This window comes from Cyprinus carpio, chromosome B16 (genome assembly GCF_018340385.1).
Source record: "Cyprinus carpio isolate SPL01 chromosome B16, ASM1834038v1, whole genome shotgun sequence".
NCBI classification, from domain to species: Eukaryota; Metazoa; Chordata; class Actinopteri; order Cypriniformes; family Cyprinidae; genus Cyprinus; species Cyprinus carpio.
The window spans coordinates 9,434,542-9,462,404 of record NC_056612.1 but is presented as its reverse complement, the minus strand read 5'-3'; the positions used below and the strand labels follow the sequence as shown (position 1 = coordinate 9,462,404).

The 27,863-nt window shown below is 38.4% G+C and overlaps 1 protein-coding gene across 1 annotated transcript in view; it reads right to left on the bottom strand.

Annotated features, from left to right (window-relative positions):
* Positions 1–259: 259 nt before the first annotated feature.
* The window catches only part of LOC109104686 (ETS domain-containing transcription factor ERF-like), a 47,132-nt gene continuing 19,528 nt past the window's right edge, over positions 260–27,863 (bottom strand). Inside the window, exons 2-5 of the mRNA XM_019117973.2 lie at positions 18,126–18,360; positions 7,202–7,317; positions 6,068–7,107; positions 260–3,773 (exon numbers count right to left, since the gene is read on the bottom strand). Of these exons, the coding sequence (XP_018973518.1) occupies positions 3,156–3,773; positions 6,068–7,107; positions 7,202–7,317; positions 18,126–18,360 (2,009 nt within the window). The 3' untranslated portion in view covers positions 260–3,155. The remainder of the gene's footprint in view (positions 3,774–6,067; positions 7,108–7,201; positions 7,318–18,125; positions 18,361–27,863) is intronic.

Genomic DNA, 27,863 nt, shown 5'->3' with positions numbered 1-27,863 from the left:
CATTTAGAGTATATTGATTTGCATGGAATTATAATTTTATTATTTTATTTACTAATTGACTTGTTTGTCATGTTTGCACTGCATCAGAGTGTAGATCTACGGACATGTGGGCCTCCTAAGATGCTAATTGTTGCAATTTTAACAAAAAAATACACACTAAACACAAATAGGAGCTTCAACAAAACTCTGGAAAGGAGATTCTGCTTGCATGACTAAAATGGATGCATTTGTGTTGTAAAAAAAAGTTGCAGAAACCAGATGGCTTTTAACCAGTTTAATTGACCCTGATTACATTTTAATTACAATTCTGAAAAAGAACACAAAAATGAATAAAGGAGGAATTAAAGTGTTACATCATGGTATTAAAACCTGTTATTATGAATTATGGAACCACAGAAATCAATTTTGAGAAGGAAAGTGAGAGCGATAGAGACTTTTACACAATAAAACAATACACAATATATCTTTTTAAAATCATACAATCCCCCGATGAAAAAAATTTACAAGAGCAAGAAATCAGTAACACTACAAAATAACAATTACATGACGTGACTCGAGTTCAAATCATAAGCCCGATCCTCCCCTGAATGCCCTTCCTCCATCCTATATCTCTCCACAATAACCACCTATATTAAAGTTACAGTTTTACGTTAATTTACAAAATTTTAATTGTTACACTAAACACACTGTCGGGTCGCTCGTGGGAAGGCAGGGCTGAGGGGGAAACAATCTTAAAAAGGATCTCTTACAGTATTGTATACAATGTTATCATGACTACAACACGAGGAGAAAATGTCAACAAAATAATGATAATAACTAATAATAATTAGGATGAACAGCAACAGTGACATCAGAGAGCAGAAAAACATGAGCAGTTCGGGTGAAAAACAAAACGAAACATTATTCGACTTGAAAAAGAGACATCCTGGGATAACTAACGAGAGCAGCGTAAGAGAAAACAAATAACTTGCCTCCTTAAAAGAAACAATGCTCTCACTTTGTGCCCAAACTAAAGTTTACAGACCGCACTGGTCAATACTGCTCACTCCATCTCAATTTTTTTACATTTCGAGGTATGCCAGGCGTAAAACAAGTGCACCCTAGTTAAAGACTTGACTTGTCGAATAAGAAAGCATGAGGAGATCTTAAACATAATCAAATCTGATTAAAGTGGGAATAAGGCAGCTAGAAAGAGTCCAAAACTTTGAGGAGGTGACACCGTTGCCAGTTCAATTTTGTCTTATGCATTATCTTGGGTACTAGAGACACCTCAGCCATGATATAACTCCTTCCTGTCCCTGGAAAACCATTATATCATGGCTAGTGTCTGACTGGCCACCCCGCTGATGCTCAACTTCCACAGGGCTTTAGTGCACACAGGTTTATGAGGTTCATGATGCAAGATTTCAAAGGAATTACAGCCTTGGGTGTGGTGTGACATACATGCACAGAGACCTGCAGCCTCTGTCAAACACATACACACACACACACACACACACACACACACACACACACACATCAGTTGTAGCAGTAGGAACAGGATGTTGAGGAGGTGCGTGCTGGTTAAAGAACCGAATGTGCCACATCATCTGTGGTGCAAAGCTCTCGTGCTCACTTTATTAGAGTCTTGTGTACAATTTAATTTTTCACTCCTCTACCCCACCTTTTACTAACGTGATAAGAAAAGCAACATTTTCCTCCCTTACCCAAAGAGCAACATTATCCCTGAGGAGAAGAGTCAACCTTCCCCTCAAAACAAAATCTGTTACAAAACCCCCTGAAACTGATACATCTGTTAATGCTATGCTTTCCATTTATAGTATGTGTAACGCATAATATATAAAGGTATATTGAGTGTATACTGTTTTGTATTTCCTTTTCAGACATGCTATTAAAGCAAGGCATAAGAGGCAGTGTGTGTGTGTGTGTGTGTGTTTGTGTGTGAGAGTGCGACTTCTGGCAACATGCCTTCTACTGTCTTTCTATACTTAAGTTAGTATTTAAATGTTGGAATTACGGATTGAAACTGCTATTTCACCTCCCCTTCATAGGAGTCCGCTGCTGTTCTAAATGGCTGAAGGACAGTTAATCAGGACAAAGACTCAGCACTTGGTTCTAAAGGGTACATCATCAAGTGCCAAAATAGTTAAAAATTGAGTCCCAGTTGGTCTACTATCACTGTACAAGTTTGTGTGTGGGATGCTGGTTAAGTTCACGCTAAAGGACTGACTATACAAGGGAAGCTTGTTATAAGCTCCCTAATGTGTATTACCTTCAAACTTTCATTTCAAAGTCTAATCAACTAAGGAACTAGCCGTTTAAGAGATTTAGGAGTATGGTCTCTGAACCGCATGTTACGCCAGAGTCATTTCGTCCCCAACGGAATGAAAGTGATTCAGGTATGGTCCCAGAGGGGATTAAAAAAAGAGAGCGAGAGTTTTAAGGTGAGCTGGTTTGGATAGAAAAGGAAAGGAGATTTCCGAAACACACACACAATCAAACTCGAATCAGACACACGTTTCATACAGGGAATAAGAACGGGATCATGGCTGAGTGTGTGTTTGTGTGTGTGTGTGCGCTGAGGGATTTTGTCCCTGAGGGTTCGGACTTCTGACCAGGCTGGTTTTAGAACAGTGTCTGTTTGTGACTTTCTGTGCATTTGTATCCCACCACATCACATGGAGACTGATCACAGTCTGTCGCTGAGGAAAATAATGCTGGGCTGCTGGAGAAGAAGATCAAGTCCCTCGAACCAGACCAGTCTTTCTGAGGCCCGTCTCTAGTTCTCTTTGAGGGGTTTTTGAGGGACAGCTCACAGGCACTTTGCAAAATAAAATTCTCTTCTAAAAATATAAAATATACTCTAGTGCCAAAGGTCAAAGTTCATGACTCCTGAGGGTCGCTGGGGCACGTGGGTGAACTCATTTCTCATAACGGTCACGATGAGATGTACTGGAACGTGTGCTTGCGGGGGAACAAGGGTAGGCTGGGGAACGGGATTCGATTAAGCAAGGGTCAGTTAGTCTAAGTGTGCAGTGTATGTGTCAGTATTACTGTAGTCAGTATCAGCAGTCATTGATCTAAAAAGAGTCACGTGTGAGTGTGGGTCCATCAGCAGTTGTATATCAGCAGTCGTCTAAGTGTGTCGATGCGTATCAGCACTCCTTGTTCTCCAGTGACAGCTGTGCCGTGGCTCGGTGGAGCTCGGCGCTAACTCTGTGATGAGCGAGAGGAGGTGGGCTCTCTGCCTCTCCGCTCCCGCTTCCGCTGCCACTCTCCTCCGCCGTCCCGTTCCTCTCTCTCCCCCTCTCTTCTCCTCTCACTTTCTTGTCCTCAGCCTCTTCCATGTGCTGGTCCTGGTCCCAGCGCCGTTTGAACCGGAGCTTCAGTGGGATACACTGGGAGTTGGTTTGTGGCAGGCCACCGGAGGCCAGCTGCATGTCCGCCGGCTCCACGGGTTCACTCTTCACAATGGTGGTACCGCGCCGGCTATCACCTGAGGAAGAGGTGGGAGGGAGGAAGAAGGGTGGAGGGGCGGGGGCTTTGAACACCTCCTCCTCCAAGTCCTCATCTGGGTGGGGAGCGGCGTCTGTGCCGTTGGGCTGTTGGTGCTTTTGGCTGTGAGGATAATGATTATGGTGATGATGATGACGGTGTTTATGGTAGTGAGAGGGGAAAACATCAAACTCTTCATCTCTTTCATCAGCGTCTTCATCACTGATGTCAGTCACTTCGACTTCCTCTTCTGATTCAATGTCAGATATGGGCTCGACCTATAGAGAGAAAGAGAGAGAGAGAGAGAGAGAGAGAGAGAGAGAGAGAGAGAGAGAGAGAGAGAGAGAGAGAGAGAGAGTGTAGTGTCAAAACAGCGTTGGGTGTTACGGACTCATTTCCATGAATTTTCCAGTTGTTTGTGAGGACTGAAAGAGGACTTTAAAAAAAAAAAACTTTTGCACTAAATATCATGCTCAATTTCAAGGCAAAGAAATCATTTATAACCGAGCATAACTAGAGTTAGTTTTCCAGGCCTGAAAATTACACTTTTGAAATGACCTGTTTTTAGCTTTTCTAGGACTGTGGGAACTCTTGACTTTAAGCCTGTTATAATTAAGCATCACACATGTCATTCCTTAAAAAGTTTGGATAGATTAATGGATTGTTTGCCATTGTTCAAAATATTTAGATACTTTCTGACCTGTCCAGGAAATATTAGAGATGTACTGCTTCATTTTTAGAACTTATTTTACATGTTGAACAGTCAGAGGATATTAAACATGTTTGATATTTTGAGAAATTTTTGAAAACATTGTTTTAATTTATCATGTGTCTTCTAGCAACTTGGCTAAAAGAGTTTCTTTATGAGTTTGGAATGACTTGTAGTGTGTGATCCTCAGTTGTTTGGTGCAGTGCCCCCCATTCTGCACATTTTGTATGTATCTCTTATCACTACAGACGTTTGTTCTATTCAACCTTAATTGCCATACGAAGTGGGCTAAACAGGATATTGATTCCAGATTCCAGTTCAAAGGGAGCGTATATGTTCCATTCAAAGGGCATTAAATTGTGCGAGACGTGAATTTAAATGTAATTTATTTACAGAGGTACATTATGTCACACTTCACACTTCTCCAGTAAGTTTCATCGGTGTGTGAAGAGACTGCAGGCCGTGGCGCAAATCTGTGAATGAATCTTCAGAAGTAAAGTGAACTTCAGACTATTTCCAGTGCTCATGGAGTAGGGAGCAATGAACACTGTGTAGGGACCCAGTCAGACGGAACACAATTCATGCATAGAGCACTCTTCTAACAAGCTGGTTATCTGAATCTGTCTTATATAAGAGAGACATGCAAAATATGCAGTGCAGAGGGTTGTGAGGACTGGTTTCGAGAACCACTGGTTTGGTGTATGATGGCCAATTTTTCTTTGTAACCATTTACAAAGTCAGCAAGTGTATTATGCTTAGTACTTTTTATAAGTTGCTTGGTGCATTGCAGGCCTTAAGGTCATTGCACACCAAGTCCAAATTTTTTTCATGTTAAAAAATAAATACAACCTCATGTTGTGTCAATCACATTATTAAAAAAATTGGACCAGATTCGATTTTCTGTGTTGTTGCATCTGTAGCAAGAATTTTGATAGGAAAGGATGATAAATAAGAAAAAAAAATGCATACAAAAATTTCGGACTCAGTGTGCAAGGACCTTTAGTCCGACCTAAAGGGATAGTTCACCCAAAAATGAAAATTTGATGTTTATCTGCTTACCCCCAGGGCATACAAGATGTAGGTAACTTTGTGTCTTCAGTAGAACACAAACCAAGATTTTTAACTCAAACCATTGGATTATATCACTCTTATAATGTAAGTGGATGGAAATCACGGCTAAAACATACAATAAAACTAAAAAAACATACACAAGCAAAACAAAATTAAACCCTGCGGCTCGTGACGATACATTGATGTGTAAAGACACAAAACAATCGGTCTGTGCAAGAAACTGAATAGTATTTATATCATTTTCTACCTCTGATTCACGTAATGTCCGAACTGTTAGAACTCTCCTGAGCGCGTTCTCAGCAGCATGCGCTTGAGGCGTCTTCTCCTTCTTCTGCTGAGAACGCGCTCAGGAGAGTTCTAACAGTTCGGACATTATTTTTTAGTTTTATTGTATGTTTTAGCCGTGATTCCCATCCACTTACATTATAAGAGTGATAGACTGCAACGGTTTGAGTTAAAAATCTTGGTTTGTGTTCTACTGAAGAAACAAAGTCATCTAAATCTTGGATGCCCTGGGGGTAAGCAGATAAAAATCAGATTTTCATTAACATTTTACATTTATTTATTTAGTAGATGCTTTTACCAGTATGTGTGTTCCCTGGGAATTGAACCCATGACCTTTTATGCTGCTAACGCAGTGCTCTACCACTGAGCCACAGGAACAAACTTTCATTTTTGGGTGAACTATTCTTATAATAATAATACCCATTTTATGTTCAACAAACAAAAAACAGGGGGGGGGGGACTCTTTTAATGGTGTATGTGATTGTACAAAACCTAATTCCTGATTACCTTAATCTTGGGCAACCCAGCGCTGTTTAGCGAGCCAGATGAGGAGGAGTTGGACACCAGTCCTGATCCGCTGGCTGAACTGAGATCACTCCCAAATGACAATGAGGAGCCCAGACCGGATGTAGATGAGGAGGACAGCGAGCCCTGTCGACCCTGACTGTCACGCTGCTTTCGGCCCAATGGGGGAGGCTGGAGCTTGAACTTGAATGGAGAATGGTGCTGCTCCTCCCCCAGGTGATGGTGAATAGGGTGAGCGTGAGGTGGCGGGAGGCTGGAGTGATGGCTGTTGAGCACCGAGGGCCTCTCAGCAGGGCCGCGATCACAGCCCTGGGGTCCGGGCATGCCTTTGTCGGGGCGCTGAGGCTGAGGAACGATGATGTTTGGGTAATGAAAAAAGGCACGAGGGCTCAGGTGGTAATTGTTGACGCTCTGGGTGTGAGCCTGCAGGTAGCGCTGCATGTCCTTTGGGTTGAAGGAGAAGATGGAGCCAGGCATGGGCGACAGGGTAGGGGAGGGTGTGTAGGCCAGGTGAGAGCCTGGGGTCATGGAGAACGCCGGTGAGAGAGGCGGCGCCAACAGGCCTGGACCTCCCGGACCAGGCAGAGGTGAGACAGTGTATGGTGAGAGAGGCTCGGGATGAACCCTGTGTCCACCAACCTCTGACACTCGATGACATCTGTGACCTCCCGGTCCACCGTACATCCTGAACATCGCCTCGTGAGACAGACGAGGGTGAACGGCACCACGGAAACCTCCTCCACCTCCACCTCCTCCTCTCTCAGCCACTCTTTCAGTCACTCTCTCCTCGGCCGCACCTCCGTTCCCATCTTCGATCTCAGAGTTGACAGAAGTTCCATCGCTGCAGTCAGAGACAGACCCACGGGCGATTCGGCGGCCGCTGAACATCCCCGGACTGCGCAGTTCCTCGCTGCTGGGGGACCGCAGCACCTCAGACACCTGCATGTCTGATGGAGTGGATGGAGGGAAACGGAAATGGGCACCTGTAGGCACTGGTGGAGCACTTTGAGGAACAGCCGCTCCTGTGGAGAGACAAACACGGATGGAAGTCTTAGCTGTGTTTTGCATTTTATTGCGTAAATAAATGTATGTGATTTGGGTGTCCTCGTTTTGTACCTGCAGACCCCATGTCAATGAAAGGGTAGTTGACCAGGACCAGCTTGTTGAAATTGAACTTGTAGGTGAAGCGTTTTCCTTTAGTTTTATGTAGAATCCTCTTGTTGTAATAATACCTGCACAAGGACAAGCAGAACACATTAGCCCACTCTGAAATCAAATTTAAACCTGAAATGAGGTACTAGGTTATTAAAAGTTTAAAAAAAAAAAAAAGTTACGATGTAAAATGAATGAGAATTTTTATTTATTTATCTATTATTATTAATTCATTTATTTTTATTATTACTAATTTTTTTTTTTTTTTTTTTTTTTTATATATACATATTTTGTATTATTTATTTATTTATTTATTTATTTATTTAAGCCTGCCAGGGTTGGGGTGGGTTCTAAATTTGCACAGTTGCTTTTTGTTGTATATTACTATTCCCAGAAGAAAATTCAATAAACAAACAAACAAAAAAAACTATTAAAAAGTATAGCTGAGCATAAGTACACAAATGAAATATATTGTTTAAATTGTTACTGCCTTGAGGTAGGCTATAATTTTGAAATAAATGTAAAATGCTTAAAAACACTAACTTGATGAGATTCATACTTGGCTTTAATAAATAGAATATTGTTCACATTGTTAATTTAAACATATAAAATAGATTTCTTTTTTTTTTTTTTTTTGTAAAAAAATATATATTATATATTAAATAATTAATTAAATATAGAGCCAACAATGCAATGTACATTTTTAAATTAATACAGGTACATCAAGAAACCATTAAATTTTTAAATATATTTTTGTATGTATTGTTAATATATATTTATATGTGATGGGAGGTATTGTCAGGACAGCTCTGGTCACTCTAGTGCCTGTTTATATAAGACTATAACCCACTGATAAATTCTCCTTTCTTAATCCCCTTATATAATCCCATTCTCTCTCTTTTCCTATCTATATATTAACCTTTGTCCTACCCCAGCTCTTTACATAACATCTCTCTATTCCTCACAAACCTCCATCCATTTATGTAACTCCAATAACGTTGCATCTTTCTTACAGACCTGCACCAGTTAGTGTGTGTTTGTGTGTGTGCAAATCCCTGTGACAACGATTCATCTTGTACTTAATAACCTCCGAGCCACGATTCTCTGTGAATGACATGTTTCAGGGAAGATGCTGACACTGAGCTTTTTGAATGCATAGAGGATATATTTACTCACCCTGCATGTGTGTGTGTGTGAGAGAGAGAGAGAGTGAGTGAGTTCAGACAGGCTTGTCTGAAGAGATTAAGCCGAGACAGACAGACAGAGTCTTGTGGTCAGATGAAGACGTGAGCGTGTGTAAATGTTTAAGTTGTGGTCAAAATGATTTGAGTTCTTTTTTTCAAGTTCAGACAAGCATATTTTTTTTTTTAACAAAGTATGTGTCACCAGAAGGGGAAAAAATGTGTGACTACGGGCACCAAAACATACACTGAATGCACCTCCAATACAACTATTAACAAAGACACAGATGTAAGCAGGTGATCAGTGATTATGTGACCCACGGTAACACTCTGAGACACACAGTGAGATATAAATATACTTGAGACAGCTGTGGAGTAGCATGTCTTCCAAATACACCAGCAGCAGCAGTGTTTGTATGGCTAAACATCCAGCTCACACAATCCACTTACTGTACTTCTGCACTGTCTGGCTGGAGGTGGTAACCTGAGCTCATATGACGGATGACAGATGAGAACGCAGAGATGAGATGAAGGGATGCTCTAATGATGACGTCCTGAACTGTGATGTTCCAATCAACAGTCCAGGAAAAGTAACACTTATTTCTATGGCTGTCAGATATGACTGGTTCTCACTCAATGCCGTCGCTTCATATGCTTTCTTTGCAGCAAGCGACTGGTTTTCCAAAGCAGAGGTTAAACGTACTTGAACTTTAGTAAACTGTGCTTTCTGATGTGAAAACCATAGAATAATTAAAATGGGATATAACAGTTGGGAGTTTTTCTTGAATTGTCATATTCTGCATTTTTCTCAATGATATGATGCTCAGACATGATGTTCAGGTTTTACCCAAATCTATTTATTTTATTTTGAAAAATGCATTAATAATGCAATTCATAATCTATTCTATGATGAGTTGCAGTTTTTAATTTCTTAACTCTCCTTAAATCATAATTTAAAAAAAGCCTAATGTAATCATGAAGGATTTAATTATTCTAGTTAATTATTTATAAAAAACAATAAGCCGTGACACTGTTAAAATATAATAATAGTAAAAAAATGAAATATAAAAAGAATATAAAATAAATAGATCCTTATTAAAGAAAAATAAAGAAACCCTTATGGCTTTTTTCAGGGTCAATAAATCGTCTAAAAATGTAACTTTTTGTCTAAGGTTGGTTTAGGTTGTAAAATGCTAAGTGGTATGACCCCCACAAAATGTAATACTTATGAAAAATTAAGTCATGATGGTAATTTAAAAAAAAAAAATCTTACCTTTACCTAAATACACTCAAAAACTTTTTGCTTTTTTTGTAAAATATGATTAAAATGTTTACAATCCATTCAAGGTGTTGTGAAAAAATGTATTATAAGTTATTATTTTTTACTTTATGGATACACCACATGACATTTTCATCATTTTTTTTTTTTTATAAAAACTTAGTTGACAATGGTATAAACATTTTTTAAAACAATGTGAAACTAACTTGAAAACAAAGAATTTATCCACAAACTTGACATGGTTTAAGCTAGATTTAAAAAATAATTTTCCTTTTTAATATTAGATGCTTTTATTTGACCCTAAAACCTGAGTAAAAAAAGGGGGAAAAACCCTAATGCTTCTTAATCATTATGTGTGTCTTGTTTTTGAGTAAAACAAGATAAGCAAACCTGCACAAGATAATGTAAAGCTGTTTACAACGAATATATCTTAAAGTCATAGTCTGTGTGACACAGAACAGTGTGTGAAAGAAGTGCCGCCCACCCCACACACATGACTGCATGTGCACCCACTCTCTCAAACACACTTTAAAGAGCATTTGAACTGACTTCAAAGCAGAAGAAAGGATTCTTTGAGCATCTGCATCTAGTGGCAATGACCCTCCTTCTGTCACACTCACTTCCACACCTGTGTACCCACGACACGCTGGTGGCTGGTCTAACAGAAACACTGAACGCTGACTGACATTTTCAAAGCATACGATATAAAATTACCAAATCTGAACAGATGCAGACAGACACATATACTCTGGTGACTAAATGACTTTAGGTGGTACAGCCGAGCAGGTTTCCAGGAAACAATCAGATTTTACTGGGTTAGGACTTGGATTAAACAGCAGATTATTAAAAGCTCTCAGAGTCAATATTCTGTGACTGACGGGAATATAGGAGCTAAACAAACACTACAGCAATTCCTGGTATTTGCAAATCAGGGCCTGATCAACACGCTTTATAAAAGGGACAGAATAAAGAAAAGACAGAGAGGATGAGGATTATCAGTCAGATGCTAAAGAGGTACACATTGTGCTGCTTTTTCCTGTATTATGACCCTGGATCACAAAACCAGTCTTGAGTGTCATTTTGTTTGAATACATAAGCTTTCCATTGATGTATGGTTTATTAGAATCAGACAACATTTGGCCGAGATACAACTATTGAAAATCTGGAATCTGAGGGTGCAAAAAAAATAAAATATTGAGAAAATCGCCTTTAAAGTTGTCCAAATTAAGTCTTTAGCAATGCATGTTACTAATCAAAAATTAAGTTTTGATATATTTATGGTAGAAAATTTACAAAATATGGAACATGATCTTTACTTAATATCCTACAAATTTTTGGCATAAAAGAAAAAATGATAATTTTGACCCATATTATGTATTTTTGGCTATTGCTACAAATATACCCCAGAGACTTAAGACTGGTTTTGTGGTCCAGGGTCACATATTTGTGAGGACCAAATATTGGGCGGGGGAAATCCCCACAAACCAGAAATATTATCCTTGAAAATTTCTGACAATATCCTTGCAAACTTATAAAAGACAGACACATATGTCTGAGTATATACCAACAAAATAGTATTTTTAATTTCCATTTTTTTTTAAAACATACTGTATACACAAAAATCTGTCATAAACTCACAAATCTCTGAAAACTAATTTCTGAAAATATCCATTTTTAAATATATATGCACAAGACTTCATAAAATATACAAACTTATGAAACAAAAAAAAAAAATACATCCTCATCAACATAAAAAATAACCTCACAAATCTGAAAATATCCTTAAAAACTTTTGAAAAAAAAAAAATATTTTGATGTAAAATATTGATTGACAGATGCCTGAAAACAAGATCACAAACATGACACAAAACACAAAAATTACACACACTCACACAAATGTCTAAAAAGTCTCAAATATCCTTAGATATCCTTGAAAACTTACAAAAATCTTTAGAAATTTCAAATGTCATCACAAGCTTCTAAATAGTCCTCAAAAATCTGAAACCATTCTTAGAAACTTTTGAAAAATATCATCATCAAAGTAAAAAAAATCTTCACAAATGTCTAAAATGAAAAATGTCCTCACATATCCTTAAAGAAAAATCATCAAACTCACACATTTCTGAAAACCAACAGAACTTAATGGGAAGCTCTCAGAAATGCAAAGGTTTATGTATTAGCTCTAATTTTGGTCAAATTTGTCCCCAAAAGGTAAAAAATAGGACAATTGATAAAAATACTGTCATTTTAAGATCCTAAAGAGTGTGGATTAGGTCTTCAGTTGTTCCAATTAGCTTCATATAAACAACAGAAGCCCTCCTTTAGATAGTATGTGTGTGCGTTTCTGAAGCGAGAGGAGAAAAAGTGAAACGATGGGGTGGGGTACGAGTGGGCCTGTGTGGCTCTAGGGCGGATGGTAAACGGACAGTGAGATCCACTCCATCCATAAGCTCTATTGAGAAGCCAGAGATAAACATCATGTTTTGTATGCTGCGTGTGTTAGCGCGTGTCACTGTTGCACTAGCGTGTGTATGCGTGTATCTCCACCCACTGAGCTAATAAAGAGCTCATTCTGTCCCTGACAATAAGACCCAAAACTGCCCTCAAATGCACACGCACACACACGCGCATGTCGTCATCCTCCTCCAAACAAAGAGAGCTGTTGTAGGACAAGGCCTCTGACCCACTCTTTCCACAAGTACACACACACAGTCAATCTTAATCAAATCGCCAAAGAGTGAAGAAGAAATCATGGCCGGCCACTTCAATCAACACTACATTGGTTCTGATGCGATTGCATTGAGAACATCGAAATAACATCATAGGCAATGTTTAATATGATGAAAGGCTTTGTCAAAGGGTTTTAATTTCCTGAAAGGAAAAAGCCCTAGAAAGATCTAGAGAAGTTCTGAGAAAGCAAAAAGGTGCATTTAATATTGTTTGACTTTGATCATATTGTCAAAAACAGTTCTTCAAAATATCTTCATAAGTCATCATAAGTCATACACCGTGTGTCCTAACTACACATGACGTGATGCCGTGACGTGTGATTGAAGGTATCTTTCCCATGTTAATCTGAGTTTTTGCCCTAACCAGCCGCGATGGCAACTCAAAATGTATATTTTAGAAACGGTTTCTATATCTGCCGCATCGCGGCTGGAACAACAACATAAAAACTATTACAGTGATACTCTCAGGTAATGATTATGTGCTTTATTCAATGTTAAAAGTGTCTAATGTGAGCCTGAATATCAAATTGTGTGACATTTATAGCCATACTGAAAACAACAACAGATAGTTTACCTCAGATCTTGAAAATAAATTTAAGCCAACTTGTAAATTTAAAGTTGCAAACTCAATACGAACCAACAAGTGTATTCCATAACAAAGATGGTATTAGTCACAAAGTATGTACTTTTAACAGTGTAAAAAAGGTTTATTACACGGCTCTGTGGAATACTTGATTCTGATTGGTCAGTTGTGACATTCCGAGGTATATCCCTCGATAACAACCGGTAAAAGCTGATAACACAGGCTCATCTGGGTAACTGAAGTCGCCGCCGTACTCTTGCTAGGAACAGTTTCCTAGCAAGAGCTTTGCGTTTGTTTAGCTAATAAAATATTAAAACTCGATTCAAAGTTGTGTACCATTATTACAAACGCAGCTGTTGCCATTTTGCAACGATTGTTTTGCACACTGTAATGGATTATAAAATAACAAACTGGTAAGATTTTAAAACATTATTATTGCCATAATTATTTATGTGGTGAAATGTTGTGTAATCACATCCCTTAAATGTTGTCTAGTTTGAATGTGCCGCTTGCTCACAACTGCTGTCTTCACGGAAGCTTTGCATTCAAATATTTCAACTCAAATCATTATTTCTTGTCTAATTATTTACTTATGTGGCAAGCAGCCGTGTAATAAGCGGGATAATGTACATCCTGTCGGTTGTTATCGCATTTCGATAACAACCGGCTGGATGTACATGATACCTTGCTTAATATTTCTGAATTTGATTATAAACGTATCCATTTCGTTGCGAGTGAAGTGCGGTTCGAGAGAGAACCTACCCACAAACGCTTTTGATCGGCTGTGATATTTGATTGATTCTGTCAAATTGTTTATGGCTGGAATCTTGTCGCATCACGTGTAATTAGGACACAGTGATATGGTTTTGGAACGACATGAAGGTTTGTGATAGAATCTTTATTTTTGGATAAACTAGTGCTTCAGTGTATTCAAATTAGTCATATGACTAAAACTGGCACATTGATGGCTTTGTAAAGTAAAAATTCTTAGCATGTAGCTACTGTGAGTTTAAATAAACAAGCTCTGTTGGGTTCTTTTGGGTCAGTTTTGACAAAAGAGGGATGAAATCTAATAAGGAAGGGAATGAGTATTTGGGCGTCCGTCGTGCTTGGAGCCAGACAGGAAATGTCCTGACGTTCAGTGGAACATCAACAGCGGGACAATAGAATTTTTGTGGAGTTTCCACACGCGTGTGGTGGGAGGGTGATGAGTAGAGTCCCAGCGGGCTGTCCGCAGGAGAACATAATTGAAACAACACCCCGAACTCCATCAACATCGAGTCAAATTCCAGTCAGGATTAGAGCATTAGCCCAGACTTTAACACATGCCATAGAGTGGCCAAGAAATGTAAGAAAAAGGAGTGTTTGTCCTGGAATATAGGGATGTCACAAGCTGCAGGGTTGAATGTGGAAGCCCTGTTGTGAGTTTGAGAAGTGTCAGATTGAAGGTATGAATCAGATGGAGGAGTAGAGTGTGGGATTGTGGGGTAGGGAGGCGGTGTAGATGTGGAGGAATGGCAGTGAGTCATTGACATCATGAAAGAAAAAAGAATGAAGAGGAAATAAGACAAAGGGAAAAAAGAAGAGAGGAACAAGACCATACGGTCTTACAGGGAAGTTCAAACTATTACCAGAAAATAGTTACAACTCATCCCTCAGTTTATTAAACCATAGATTTTTACAACATTTATTAATCTGGGTTAATGTTGATTAAAGACATTAGAATGTATAAGCATATGTAGAAATTAACAATGCTGTTTCAAATGCTTTTTCAATTATCTGTTACACTCAGATAAACATTAAAATAAAAAAAGGTCTGATGTTACTTTATTTTCATTGTGACTTTAATGTTAATGAAGTGAACTGAAACAGTGGAAGTCTCTGTGGCATTGTATATGGTTTCAAAAGTAAGAATAAAAATCACTCATTTGTGCAAAGTTACAGCGAGTATTTCTTGTACTGTAGACCCTGTAACCTTTTCATGATACGTGGGAGACAATTTACGTACCTTTATAGCCCAAATAACAAATTTTTTTGTACCAAAGAATTAATGCGAGCACTTACACAAAAACACAACCTACACATTTCTGCTTTTAATTCCGTGCCCTCCGCATTCACAATAATGCGCTGTTTACTCTGACTAAGGTCTGCAGAGAGAGGAAAGAGAACAGAGGACTCAAATGAGAAGTTATGTGCGGGTGCTTGACCTTCTGACGAGGGCGATGCAAATATCTCCTGCCCAGAACACAGAGAGGAACTCATGCTGAGAATGATCAAAGCACAAGGTCTCTATCTGACAGCAAATGAAGGCCCACCAGTCCAACAATTACGAGGTTCAGATTTCAAAATGCACTTTGTGCCACTCTTTGTGCAGTGTTGCCAGATTGAGCAGTTTGAGTTCACTGAATTTAGCTAGTTTTGATTGAACTTTGCTTGGGCAGGTTGACAAAAAATATTTTGTGATGATTTGGGTGCATTTTAAAATAAATTTAAAATGAAGAAATTAAAAAACAAAAAAGATGTCCATAAGCTGTGTTGCCAAATTCTGAATTTTCTACACAGGTAATACACAAGTGATTTACACAGTTTGGCAGTAAAACAAGTTTCAAAGCAGAGTGAGAAGAAATGAAAGAAAGCTTTTAAAAATATGTTACAATGACCCTGAAAGTCATATTCTGATGGCCTTAATAAAATGGCGAAATGTTGCATCATGGGACTTCTCCCCTGACCAGGCCATGCTTTAGATGTGGAGGCCTGTAGAGATGCTGGAAACCAGTGTTTCCAGGATGTAGCACTTTTGATGATCAGATCACTTATTCCTTGATGCAAAGGCTTCTAAAGAATGAATGGTCATCAGTTGTGTTCCAAATTCTAAAAACGTTTTTGCTCTAACATTCTATGAAAAAATGGACTCATCTAACTGAAGGTGCTAAGGTTTGTACTAACAATCTGGCAACCGTATCTGTGTCCGTGTGTCTGACATATATAATTATACTTATAATTACAGCAACAAGTAGCTTGGCTTCATAGCTATACTTTCTTTCAAACACACAAGGCAAAATACACATTTGTGTGAACAGAGCACACATTCACATTTGTAATAACAGAGTGAAGAGGAAGAGTGACATCATAGTTTAGCACAGCTGTCAGCTTGCAAACAGTTTACACTTCACTCTCATTATACTTTCTGTTTTGTAAAGGAATACATTTTTTAAACTCAAAATCTGATCTGGGAAAAACAAACAATAGGCTAAAAATAGAGAAGAAGAGAAGTAAAGTAGGATTCTCAAACATAAGTGGTAGAGCTTTTAAGACGGTGTTTATATCTTCTGGATAACTGATGGAAAAACACACCAGCACACACACGTACACATACAAGCATTAATCCTGCATTATGCTGTTAACATGGGATCTTAATCTCTCTTCCTAACAACAGCTCCAACTGTCTCCTAACTGCCATGGATTTCATGATGTGATTCCCTAAATCCAATCCCATAGCACAACATTACACACTATTGCTGCAAAGTCTGGCTTTACATCAGTAATCAGCAGTACACATAGAGGCCTGATACTAATAAGGACATGACAAATGCTACAGAATCTATGAGATGTGGCAGGACTTCACTAATGGATCATGTTGGGTAAATATTGTCAATTAACATGTCAATTAACATGTAATCAGTAATGTACACCGGGTCATAGTAGTGAACTGCATCATTAATAACCTCACACTGAGAACTGACCCACAAGATTAGGCACAGACAGCACATTCCAAAAAATATTCCTTTAAGCAGTCAAAATAAAACCTTGTTTTTAACACTCTTTCTGAGTCTTAGAATTAAACAGGGAACACTGTGTTTGAAATGTGGTTAAAGTGTACTGCTGAATGTATTGATATGTCATGTATTTCAGTAAATTTGTATTAATAGTTGCAATATGGTACATTTAAAATATTTATTGTTTTTAAATGTAATATCAAAAACAAACTACGGTTTAAAATTATAAATGTAAGTACTTTTCATGTACCTTAGTGTTAGTAGTAGTAGGCTAGTTATTTATTTTTATCGCCATTAGCATCTAAGGCTTTTTTCATGGCAAATACGGAGTTGAAATAAATCTACAAACACAAAATAAAACCAAATAAGCACAAAAATACAGCAGATAAAATTCTACAAGATTTTTTTATTAACATATGATAAAAAAAAAAATCTAAAATCTTCAGGTAAAAACAAGTCCTTTAGTGTGTTTCTACACCATTTTTAATGGTAAAATGGTTTTACTATCACTTTAACAAATCCCACATCCACAGTAGTGGTTTAACTGCGCTGGATCATGCACTGATGGAAATCAATAGAGTGTTTGACTGATTACATCCAGCACTGAACCTTCATGTGGCGTAACTCAGCCCTAGCGTATGAGGTCTGTCCTGAGAAGCCTTCAAAATAAAGGCAGAAAGTGGATCACTCTCCATCCACTTTGAGGATCAGCACTGATCTGCTAAAGCAGGTGATTCATGAACGAAAATAAAGGTACAAATGAGCAAATGCAGATCAGGTCAGAAAATAGAGTGAAGGCTAAAACTGTGGGGCTGCTCAGAATACATTGACCTGTCTGTACTGTAATGAGATCAGGTAAATGGACTGGGATTACTTAGAGATCAGACTCCATTCAGTTATAACTCTCCAGCGGAAGGGTCAATCCCATAACGCAACACAAGAGTCGGACAATTTAGCTGCCTCCTCTACAATTAGACTGAGCAGAAATAGGCCTCAGTCTTCATTGGTCAAACTAAAACAGTCGAGGATTTTACTTTTAAAATAGTAAATGCTTGAAGATGGGCCATGTTTTGTAATGATCAGCATATTTCAGTTGGTCCAAAGATGGTATAAGGAGGAAAAGACAGACCGGTCGTAAATAATAAAAAAGACAAATCGTAACCCTCAAAATAGTTGTTACAGAAATTAAAAGAGAATTAAAGAAACTCTCTTATCTGGCCTGGTAACTGAAAGGTAACCATTAAACCACAAGAGGGATTGTGTCTGAAATCAGTGTACTGTAAATTGTGTACTGTAAACTTTATTGTAAACAGGAACAAAGGCAAAGACCAAAGACTTACCTGAGAGCTCTGCTGAGTTTGTCGTAGTTCATCTGAGGTTTGCACTTGCGGGCGCCCCACAGCCTGGCCACCTCATCAGGGTCTTTGATCACAAACTCCCCGTAATCTCCCTGCCAGGCAATCACATCATGATACTCCTCCTTCCTCAGCAGCTCTAGGATAAAGTGCCACAGCTGGATCTGTCTGGAGCCAGGACTGGACTCGGGCTTATAGGCCCAGTCGGGGAACGTAAACCCTGCAGAGATGGAGAGAGCAGAAAGGAGAGATCAGACTACGGTTGATATGTACAGATGCAAAGAAAGATGACTGCTGGGTAATGTTATTCCCTGACTAACAAGGCCAGTGATCCTCCCTTTCACTGCTGTCATCATCATATTCAGTAGGCATGTACATATGTATATCATATCAAAGTCTGACTTTGGCCATGGACAGATCCTATTCCCCTACTTTTCAGTTTACATATAAAATAAAGCCCAAATCCTCTAAAATAAAATTACAACTCTGGCCAATACCAAGAACTGGCCAATATTAAAATTCTTTACAACTTCTTTACAACTCTACAACTTTACAACAAATTACAATTACTGTGAATTATAGCATCACAACATTATAGCATGAAAAATTGATATATTTACTTTGAGATTTCCTAAAGATTACAATTGACAGTGCTATTAAACCACTGGCTTTTTAAAAAATGTACTTAAAAAATAGGGGAAATTGGCAAAACCATAAAGTTTCCAGTGTTGAATGATATACTGTATATCCCTATTTGTGTTCATGGATTAATTATGAATTATTACTTTATTAAAATGACAAGGTTGGAGGTTACTGGAAATTGACATTTATTATTAGGTCAATTCAATCTATACATTTATCTGTGTCACATTCCAACAGTACTATTTAACCATTTTTTTTTTACTTAACATTAAAAATTATTTTACAAGCAGGTAACAGTGAATTAACTGCATAAAATCCATATCTTTTATGCAATGCAAGTCACTTTAGAAAAAAAGCTTCTACTGAATGTATAAATGTAAATCTTCAAAAAGCTCTCACATATCGTCACATCTCTTATCATCAATCACCTTGAGGTCTGATTTGAGAGTCACCAGCAACCTCACTCTCAATCTAACACACAATCTGATGCGATTGGCATATTCTTGAATCAAGGAATGATTTGAAAGGGCTGCAGAGAGGATGGAGGGTGTCCGGTCACTGAGGGTGAGGACGGGTGAAGTGGGGTCAGGCAGGGTCAGGTTAGGCTCAGGCTGGTAAATGTCGGATAGGGTAACGGCTCACAGTGGTTCCTCAACAACTGATCCTCTTAACACTCAGTTTCACACACAGAGCTTCTCTTCTCTCCCCCCCCCCCCGCCCTCTCTCTCTCTCCCTCTCTCTCTCTCTCTCTCACACACACACACACAGGACATTTTATAGACTTCTAATTAAATACTATAACCTAACCCTAACTTACAACCAAAGAGGAAACTTTCTGCATTTTTAAAACAGTTGAAAAAAAAAAATTATTCATTTTATCTCCAATAGGAGGTTTCATCAGATTTGGCTCACTTATGGTTACAGATATGTCCCCAAAATAATGTTAAGTAGGTACACACCCAAACACAGGGCAAGTTTTTCTTTACCAGTCAGCTTTACTTTGTGATTTCTAAACAATCTCTAATGGAGCTACCTTGAGTTTAACTGCATTTAAACCTTTCTTGCAAAATATAATGTTTTTTCTCTGCAAAACCATTCTCATTTATACCTTTTTGAGGCATTTGGGATACTTTTGTATCCTTTTAGATCAGACTATCTAGAGTTTAAATCAACTTTGAATCAGTTTTGCTTTTATTATAAATGATACAAACACTCCTCAACAACTTCCGTCAATTTACTGATTCGTAGAATCAGACAAATCACTTCCTCCTGATGACTCAACAAACCTAAAATACACACTCAAGTGGTTGTTTTTCCTGTTTCTACCTGCCAACAACCTGAACAACATTTTTTCTTTCTTCAAAACAGGAACCGAGTGAAAAACCGTGCCTTTTCTGTACATTTTGAGAGGCAGCTGATAAATAAATGTCAATGTGTTTTTACACTCGGACTGGAAAGACGTTTATCACCCTTTTACCTTCAGCAAATGAACAGAAGCACATTTACTGAACACTGAGCACATCCTCTACTTGCGAGAAGGGTCTGACTGCAGACTTGCTCTTGCACTCTCAGACATGCACTCTCAGACTTTTTCAGAGTTTCCACTAGCGACGTCACTTGCAGTCTTTTATTTTTTTTATTTTGTTCTATTTTTTTATTACTTTTTGTTTGAATCTCTAAACATTTTACAACAGTAGCCAGGTAGTGAAGACAAGAAAAAAGAAACTAAATTACAATGTCACTTGCAATCAGCACTTGCACTCTCTGCTACCTGCAACGTCACTTGCAGTCGACACAAATCATGTGTGTTGCCAATGGAGACAAGAAGCTGTGGTGGTGATTAAACAATTAAAACTAATTTAGTACCGTAATGTACAGGGTCCTGCAAGAAAAAGACAAGACCCGCAAATCCATGGCCAGAACAGCAGAATATAAATGCAAGCACAAAGTAAAGACTGCAAAGAAAAAAAAAAAGATTGCAAGTGACGTCGCTAGCGGAAGCGCAAGTGTCTGAGAGTGCAAGTCTGAGAATGCAAGTCTGAGAGTGCAAGTGCAAGTCTGCAGCCAGACCCTCTTGCTACTTGCTCTCAAAACATCACGCACACACACACACACACACAAACTCTTGGAGGGTACATCTGATTGCTCCTTTAAGAGGTCAAATGTACCATGCACCAGAGAGTGAAGTCTGACTTCAGGAACTGCAGACGGGGATCTGGTTTCACAGCTCACATTCTCTCTCTCTCTCTCTCTCTCTCTCTCTCTCTCACGCACACACACACACACACACGTGCACACACATGAAAAGGATCCTTGCTAAGAAGTTTGAGCTAAATTCAATATGTCTGTCAAACTCCCTGATGAACAATGAAGAGGAGACACTATGAGTCACACACACACACACACACACACACACACACACACACACACACACACACACACACACACACTCACCAGCAGGCACAGATACAGTTACTGCTCTATCGTAACACACAAACATCAGTGTTGATTCACATTCAGATCTACAATTCGACTCATCCAGCGCTCTGAATCAGGTGTGATCTGAATGAATGTGCTGTGGCAGTCGAAGGATCTCTATATTCGTCTCAGGATGAACGGCTGCAAACAAACTCTTCCAGTGTGCTCATGTTTTATGATGAAACCTCTTCAGGCACTGTGTGTGTGTGTTATTAATCATGTTACAGGTGATTACAGAATGTCCCAGCATAAATGCTTTGAAACGACCCATGTTTCACACCCACATCGTATCACATGACACCCCTGCATTTCTCAGAAATACACACCTATACATACTAACAAACAAGTAGGAACACTACAGTTCAAAAGTAAGGAGTCTGTGGGATTTTTCTTTATGTTTTTAAACTATTTTAAAAGTATTTTATGCTCTCAAGGCTGATATATTATTATTTATTTGACATAAAATAATATTGTAAATTTTAATACAATTTATAATATACATTTTCTGTTTTAATATTGTTTAATTTCTTTGTAAAGCAATTACTTCAGTCTATAGTGACACGTAATCCTACAGAAAACATTTCATCATGCTGCTCTGGAGCTTAAGAAACATTTCATATTATTATTAGCTGAAAACAGCTGCTTAACGAAGTGTGAAAAGTGTGAAAGCGTGTTTTTTAAGAAAGTTTGAAGAAAAGTGTTTATTTTAAATAGAAATAGTGGTCACACTTTATTTTAAGGTCAAATTCTCTGTATTAACAAACCATTAACTATGACTTTTGCCTCAGTAAACTACTAATATGCTGCTTATTAATAGTTAGGTAGTTGATAAGTTTAGATATTGGGTAGGATAAGGGAAGTAGAATATGGTCATGCAGAATATGTGCTTTAAAAGTACAATTAAACAGCCAATATACTTATAATAGGCATGCTAATAAGCAACTAGATAATAGTGAGAATTGGTCCCTATACTAAAGTGTTACCGAAATATTTCATTATGGTCATTTATCAATTTAGTGCATCCTTGCTGAAAAAAGTATCTTTTTTTGGGCCTGCAAATATGGAATGGATGGGAAAAAAGTTTCGTTTCACAGTGCAAACAAAAATACGAAAGGAACCTTCACATAAGCCAAGGACAAAATAGCAGAATAAGCTTTTATTTTACAATAACATTTTAATAAAAGTGACCGATCATCATCACCAATGTTCATCACCAACTCCAGATTTAAAGGAAACTAAGTCTTCACAAATTTTTTCTTTGTGCACATCCACAGAAAATAAAACAACGATGACGCTTAAGGTTGTTCTGTTGGCATTTCATTTTCCCAGACAAAAGCCTCTTATACTAGGTTATTATTCCCCTTTATTATAATTGTATTGGTGGATCAGGACACACATATTTTAATACACCTTTAAATTGGAATCTTTACACAAATTTTGCCAAAAAAAAAAAAAAAAAGATTTTAATTTTAATTTTGGAACTGAAATTAATCAAATCGGATTGTGTTGAAAGATTCCAACCCCTAATATAGTGTTCTATGATTTACGCAATGCAGAAATTTGGGGAAAATTAAACAGATTTCATAGGACTCTAAAAACTTATGTAAAAATCAAACAAGCCATGGAAACTGTACGTAACTGACAATTTCTTGTTTATGATGATGATGATGAGTTGTGTGTCCTAAGGAGTTGTGCGAGTGTCTTAATAGCATGCTGGGTTGTGTGAGAGTGTATGACCTCACCCCCCCCCCCCACCCTACTTAACCTTTGTGACCTTCGCCCCCCCGCCCCACCCCTCTCTCTTTGCCCCGCTCCCCCCCAGGGGGAGACACTAGATCCCCATTACAGAGGAGAAAAGACAGACCCACAAACACACACACCGCATCAATAATGCAACAACCTGACTGCCTGAGTGTGTGTTGTTGGGAGCTATTCTCTCTGTCCTGGGACACCCGAGTGTTTGAGAGTTAAAAAGAGAGAAGAAAACTTAGAAGAACGTGGAAAACCGAGCGAGATGACAGAGAGAAGAGACAAGACAAGAAACAGAAGAGAAAAGAGATGAGAGAACAAGAAGGAAAAGAAAAGAGGGGGCCTGAGGAGGGAGTGGGAGAGAGGGAAACAATTGAGAGAGGGAAAGGGGGATGGGGTGAGAGAGAGAGGGATGAGATCATAGCTCTTCTAGTAGTCTGTTGTCACTCAGGTCAAATTGCCTCCCTCTCTCTCTCTCTCTGAGGCATCGATTGTACTCAAGAATGTAAATCTCGCAGGCACTCCTGCACTTTACTCTTACATAGGAAGTATTTAAAGAATTCAGAGCATCCGAGGAAACTACTGCTCTGCTCTGCACAGCGGTGTGTTCATATAGAAAGAAAGACAGGGCAACCCACAGAGACACACTTTCACACATTTCTAGACCTCATTCCACATTTTCCTAAAATGTCTGAAAGAGGTCAAATGCAGGCGTTACTGGAGGAGGGCATACATGCATCTGTCACTAGAACTGCACATCATCAGATCCCAAAAAAGCTCTGATTTTTATATCACTAGTTTATTCATTTTCTCTACTTCTTCTCTTAATATGTACTGACATTTTGGTAAAAATGTAATTTTGTTTTTTTATGGTATTTAGTTCATTTTATATTTAAATTCTTATTTTTAATTTCAAACTTTTATTTTAATGAGTGTGTTGTCTGGCGTTAACTGAGTTTAATAGTTAATCAAAAAAATGGCTTGTGGAACTAGTTTCATTAACACTGAGTACCCAAATTTTGTCTGAAATGTAAGTTATTTAAAGGGTTAGTTCATCCAAAAATCTAAATTCTGTCATTAATTATTCACCCTCATGTCGTCCAAACCCATAAGACCTTTGTTCATCTTCAGAAAACAAATTAAGATATTTTTGATGAAATCTGAGAGCTTTCTGACTCTCCATAGACAGCAAGGGTACTACCACGTTCAAGGTCCAGAACAGTAGTAAGGACGTTGTTAAAATAGTCCATGTGACATCAGTGGTTTAACTGTAATGTTATAAAGCTACGAGAAAAAATTTTTGCGCAAAGAAAACCTTTTCAAAGAAATTCATATTTTTTTTTCAGTTAAGTATGCATTAAATTTAAAACATTTGTAACTTTATAATCTTGTGTGTGCTGACCCTTTAATAAAACTATATGCAAAACCACTATGTCGATAAAGTACTTTGAAGTTGAAATTGAGAAAGCGAGCAGACAAGAGAGAGAGAGCCTCAAAATAACTTCTCAAAAAGTTCTGAAGGAGTTTCTGTCAGGCAGCACAGAGGAGGGATTCAGCTGTTGGCTGGAAAAAAAGCAAAACAAAGACAGCTCTTCCTCTGTCTCCACTTTTCTCAGATGGGAGCTGCCAACAAAGAGAGTTTGGAAAAAGAGGATGGATAGATAAATCAAATTCATTACGATTCAGAAGGATATCATTCTACATCGCTCTCCAAAAGTACTGCAGCCTTTTCTTCTGTTTCCAACAGGACTAAGCAGTATGGGCATAATTTAATTTCCTGTAATTTCAGTGGCACTAGATTTTTATGTAACGTACACTGGACCTGTGACTGTTCTCTGGTCATTTTCACACCTCTGCTGAGACTGTGAGCAAGTATGTATGTGTGTGTGTGTGTGTGTGTGTGTGTGTGTGTGTGTGTGTGTGTGTGTGTGTGTGTGTAAACTGATAGAAAATAACTCGGTGTGAAGAAAAAAGAGACAGATCATCTGTGGTTTAACACTAACAGGTGAGTGTGAGGGATGAATATAGCACAAAGTCAGCATTCAAAGTGTGTGTCTTGAGGCCACAAGTGAATTTGTGAGTGTGTCTGGATGAGCATGTTGAGACCGATCTCTTTTTGACAACATACTGTGTGCCTTAAGTCCTTTTCTAATGAAACTTTTCTCAAAACTGTGCCACGTTACCTGAACAACATAACCTTCTCACAAAAGCCAGTGTTTGTTTATATATTTCATAATTTAGTCACGTGACATTACAAGCTGCTTTGATGTTAAAAAATATTTAAAAGGGTTAATATCATGAATTTTCCAATTATTATTCAATAAATTCTGCTTATGAAGGTACAAAAGTTTACTGTGCCACAAAAATAAATATTTTTGTTTTACTTTGATTGTAAAAACTGAAACGCCCACTTCGCATGTGAGATGAGCTGTGCTCCAGTTCTCACACACCGCCTTGAGAGTTTGCTGTAAATGTAGTTTTACTGGCTAAATACAATGAACTAATGTCATTAATTTAGTGAAACCATACTGCTGTTTAAGATTATTTATACAGAAAAAAGAGAGAGAGCATGCATTACAACAGATGAATGAGTGTGAACCTGTGTATGAACATGGTTAAATTTAACTGTCCACTGTAAACACTCACACGCACACAAGAGTTGTTTCATGATGTGCCTCGAAGAACTTAGAAATAAAACCAGGGGGTTAGTGGTGGCCTTGAAGCTCCAAAAATAGACACAAACACACTGGGGTTATTGTTTTAGAGATGGGGGGGGGGGCAAAGAGAGAGAAAGAGCAAATGAAAGGATGAAACACGAAGTTAAGGGGTTTCACACTTTTTCGCTGTAACTTTCTTCTTTCACACTCCAGTACTTCTCCAACCAGTTACTGCTCTTTCCAGGAACCAAGAGAGAGAGAGAGAGAAAGAAAAGGGTGGAGAGGTATGCACTGAAAAAAAAAACATTTGCATAATTTCTCTTTTTGAATTCCTAACAAAAAAAGACAAGCTCTTAGTGTGTGTGAAGAAAAAATTACTTCCTTGGAATGCTCACAACAAAAACACACTATATAAAATACAAATTCTGTCATCATTTACTCATCCTCATGTCATTCCAAACCTGTATGACCTACTTTCTCTCATGGAACGCAAACGAAAACTTGTGGAAGATTCTCCAAACCACTCTTTTCTGTACAATGAAAACATACTGTGATAAGGCACTGCTCAAAAGAACATGACATAAAGTCATAAATATCATTATTGCAAATTGTTAATGGACCCAGAATCCACCCATGCTGAACCCCTTTTCACAAGGCCACATATTCTTTGAAATATTCCTTTTCTCCACTGAATAAAGTAATATGGGTTTGGAACAACATGAGGGTAAGTAAAAGACAGAACTTTTTGTGTGGAATAGCTAAGCATGTCTTTCTTCACAAACATCTCATTACGCATTGTGAGTGTTGAGTATGTGCAAAATGTCAGTACACAGAGGAGAGGTGGAGCATCCCGTGTCCCAGAGCTTGGAGTATATTTGTCTTCACATCCTCCGCTCATTACACTTCTAACTCTCCTTTCCATCTCTCTCTGTGAACATCACTAATTCACTCAATCCCTAGACAAGTGCCACTCATCCCCTATCACACTTAAATTACCATCTCAAACTTCTCACACTACTGCAGTCAAACACTTCATTCTATTTCCACTCTCTCTTTTTCACAGACACATACATACACACACACACACACACACAAACAAACAAACACTATAGCTATATTAAGAGAAGACCCCTCACAGACTCACTGGTTTTACAAAAATAATGACATTTACTTCATCCTACCCATACTTAAAAGGATAGTTCAGACATATGTTGTTTGAAACTTTTACTTTTGTGAGAATTATCTCTTGACATTATTAGATGTAAATCTAAGCATGATTTGTGAATCTTTCAAATAGTAAAGGACATTTAAAATGCCATTACTTGTCAGTTCTCGGCATGTTTCACTACATTTGCAAGGACAAAATTTGCCCCACACAAGTATAGTCACACACATACACAGCCTCTCTCCAGTTAGTGTTAATGTTCCAACAGGTAGGTGCAAAAATGAGAGTTCAGCCCACCAACCTTAACACATAACTGATCAGAGCGTGTGAGTGTTTGGGTAAACTTGTTAGCGGTCCCAGTACCCGCCCCTGGTGAACCGCAAAGTTATTTTCTCAAGGTACCCCAACTGTGTCAAAAGCAAAAATTGCAGGTAAGATATATCAGCCAAGTGACGCAACCATCTGACGTGTCATTGACAGGCTATGAAACTGACGGGTTATATCACCCCTATGTCATGGAGTATTTTAGTGCTGTGGTTGAACGCCTGTATAGCAGGAGCAGTAGGGTTAAACGCACTACAGAGTTACAGTAAAGTGCGTTTGCGTACGCGTGCATGTGTGCGTATATGTACATGTGACTGGGTGTTTCCTGGAATGTGTCACCATTGCGGTACAGGAAGTTAGCAACTGTTCTGCACCACAACAACATCTCTGCTTCCTGTATATGTGTGTGCATGCGTTTGTGTGTGTGAGGGACAGATTTTGACTCAAAGCATCTGTACTATAACATTTGTCACTTTCCTCTCATTTGAATCAGATCTGATGGGAGTCGCAAACTTTCAACGAGAGTCACGCCAACTGACACACAAACATTTTGCAGCACCGAGTGATAAAGATAATAAAGAAAAACAAGCAACAGGCACAATGTGTGTTGGTGTGTCTGCGAGCGTGCGTCAGCGCTGACTCAGTGCGTGAGCGTGTTTGTAATTCAGCCTTCACAACGCAAACAATCTCTCTCCTCCATTCCCTTGC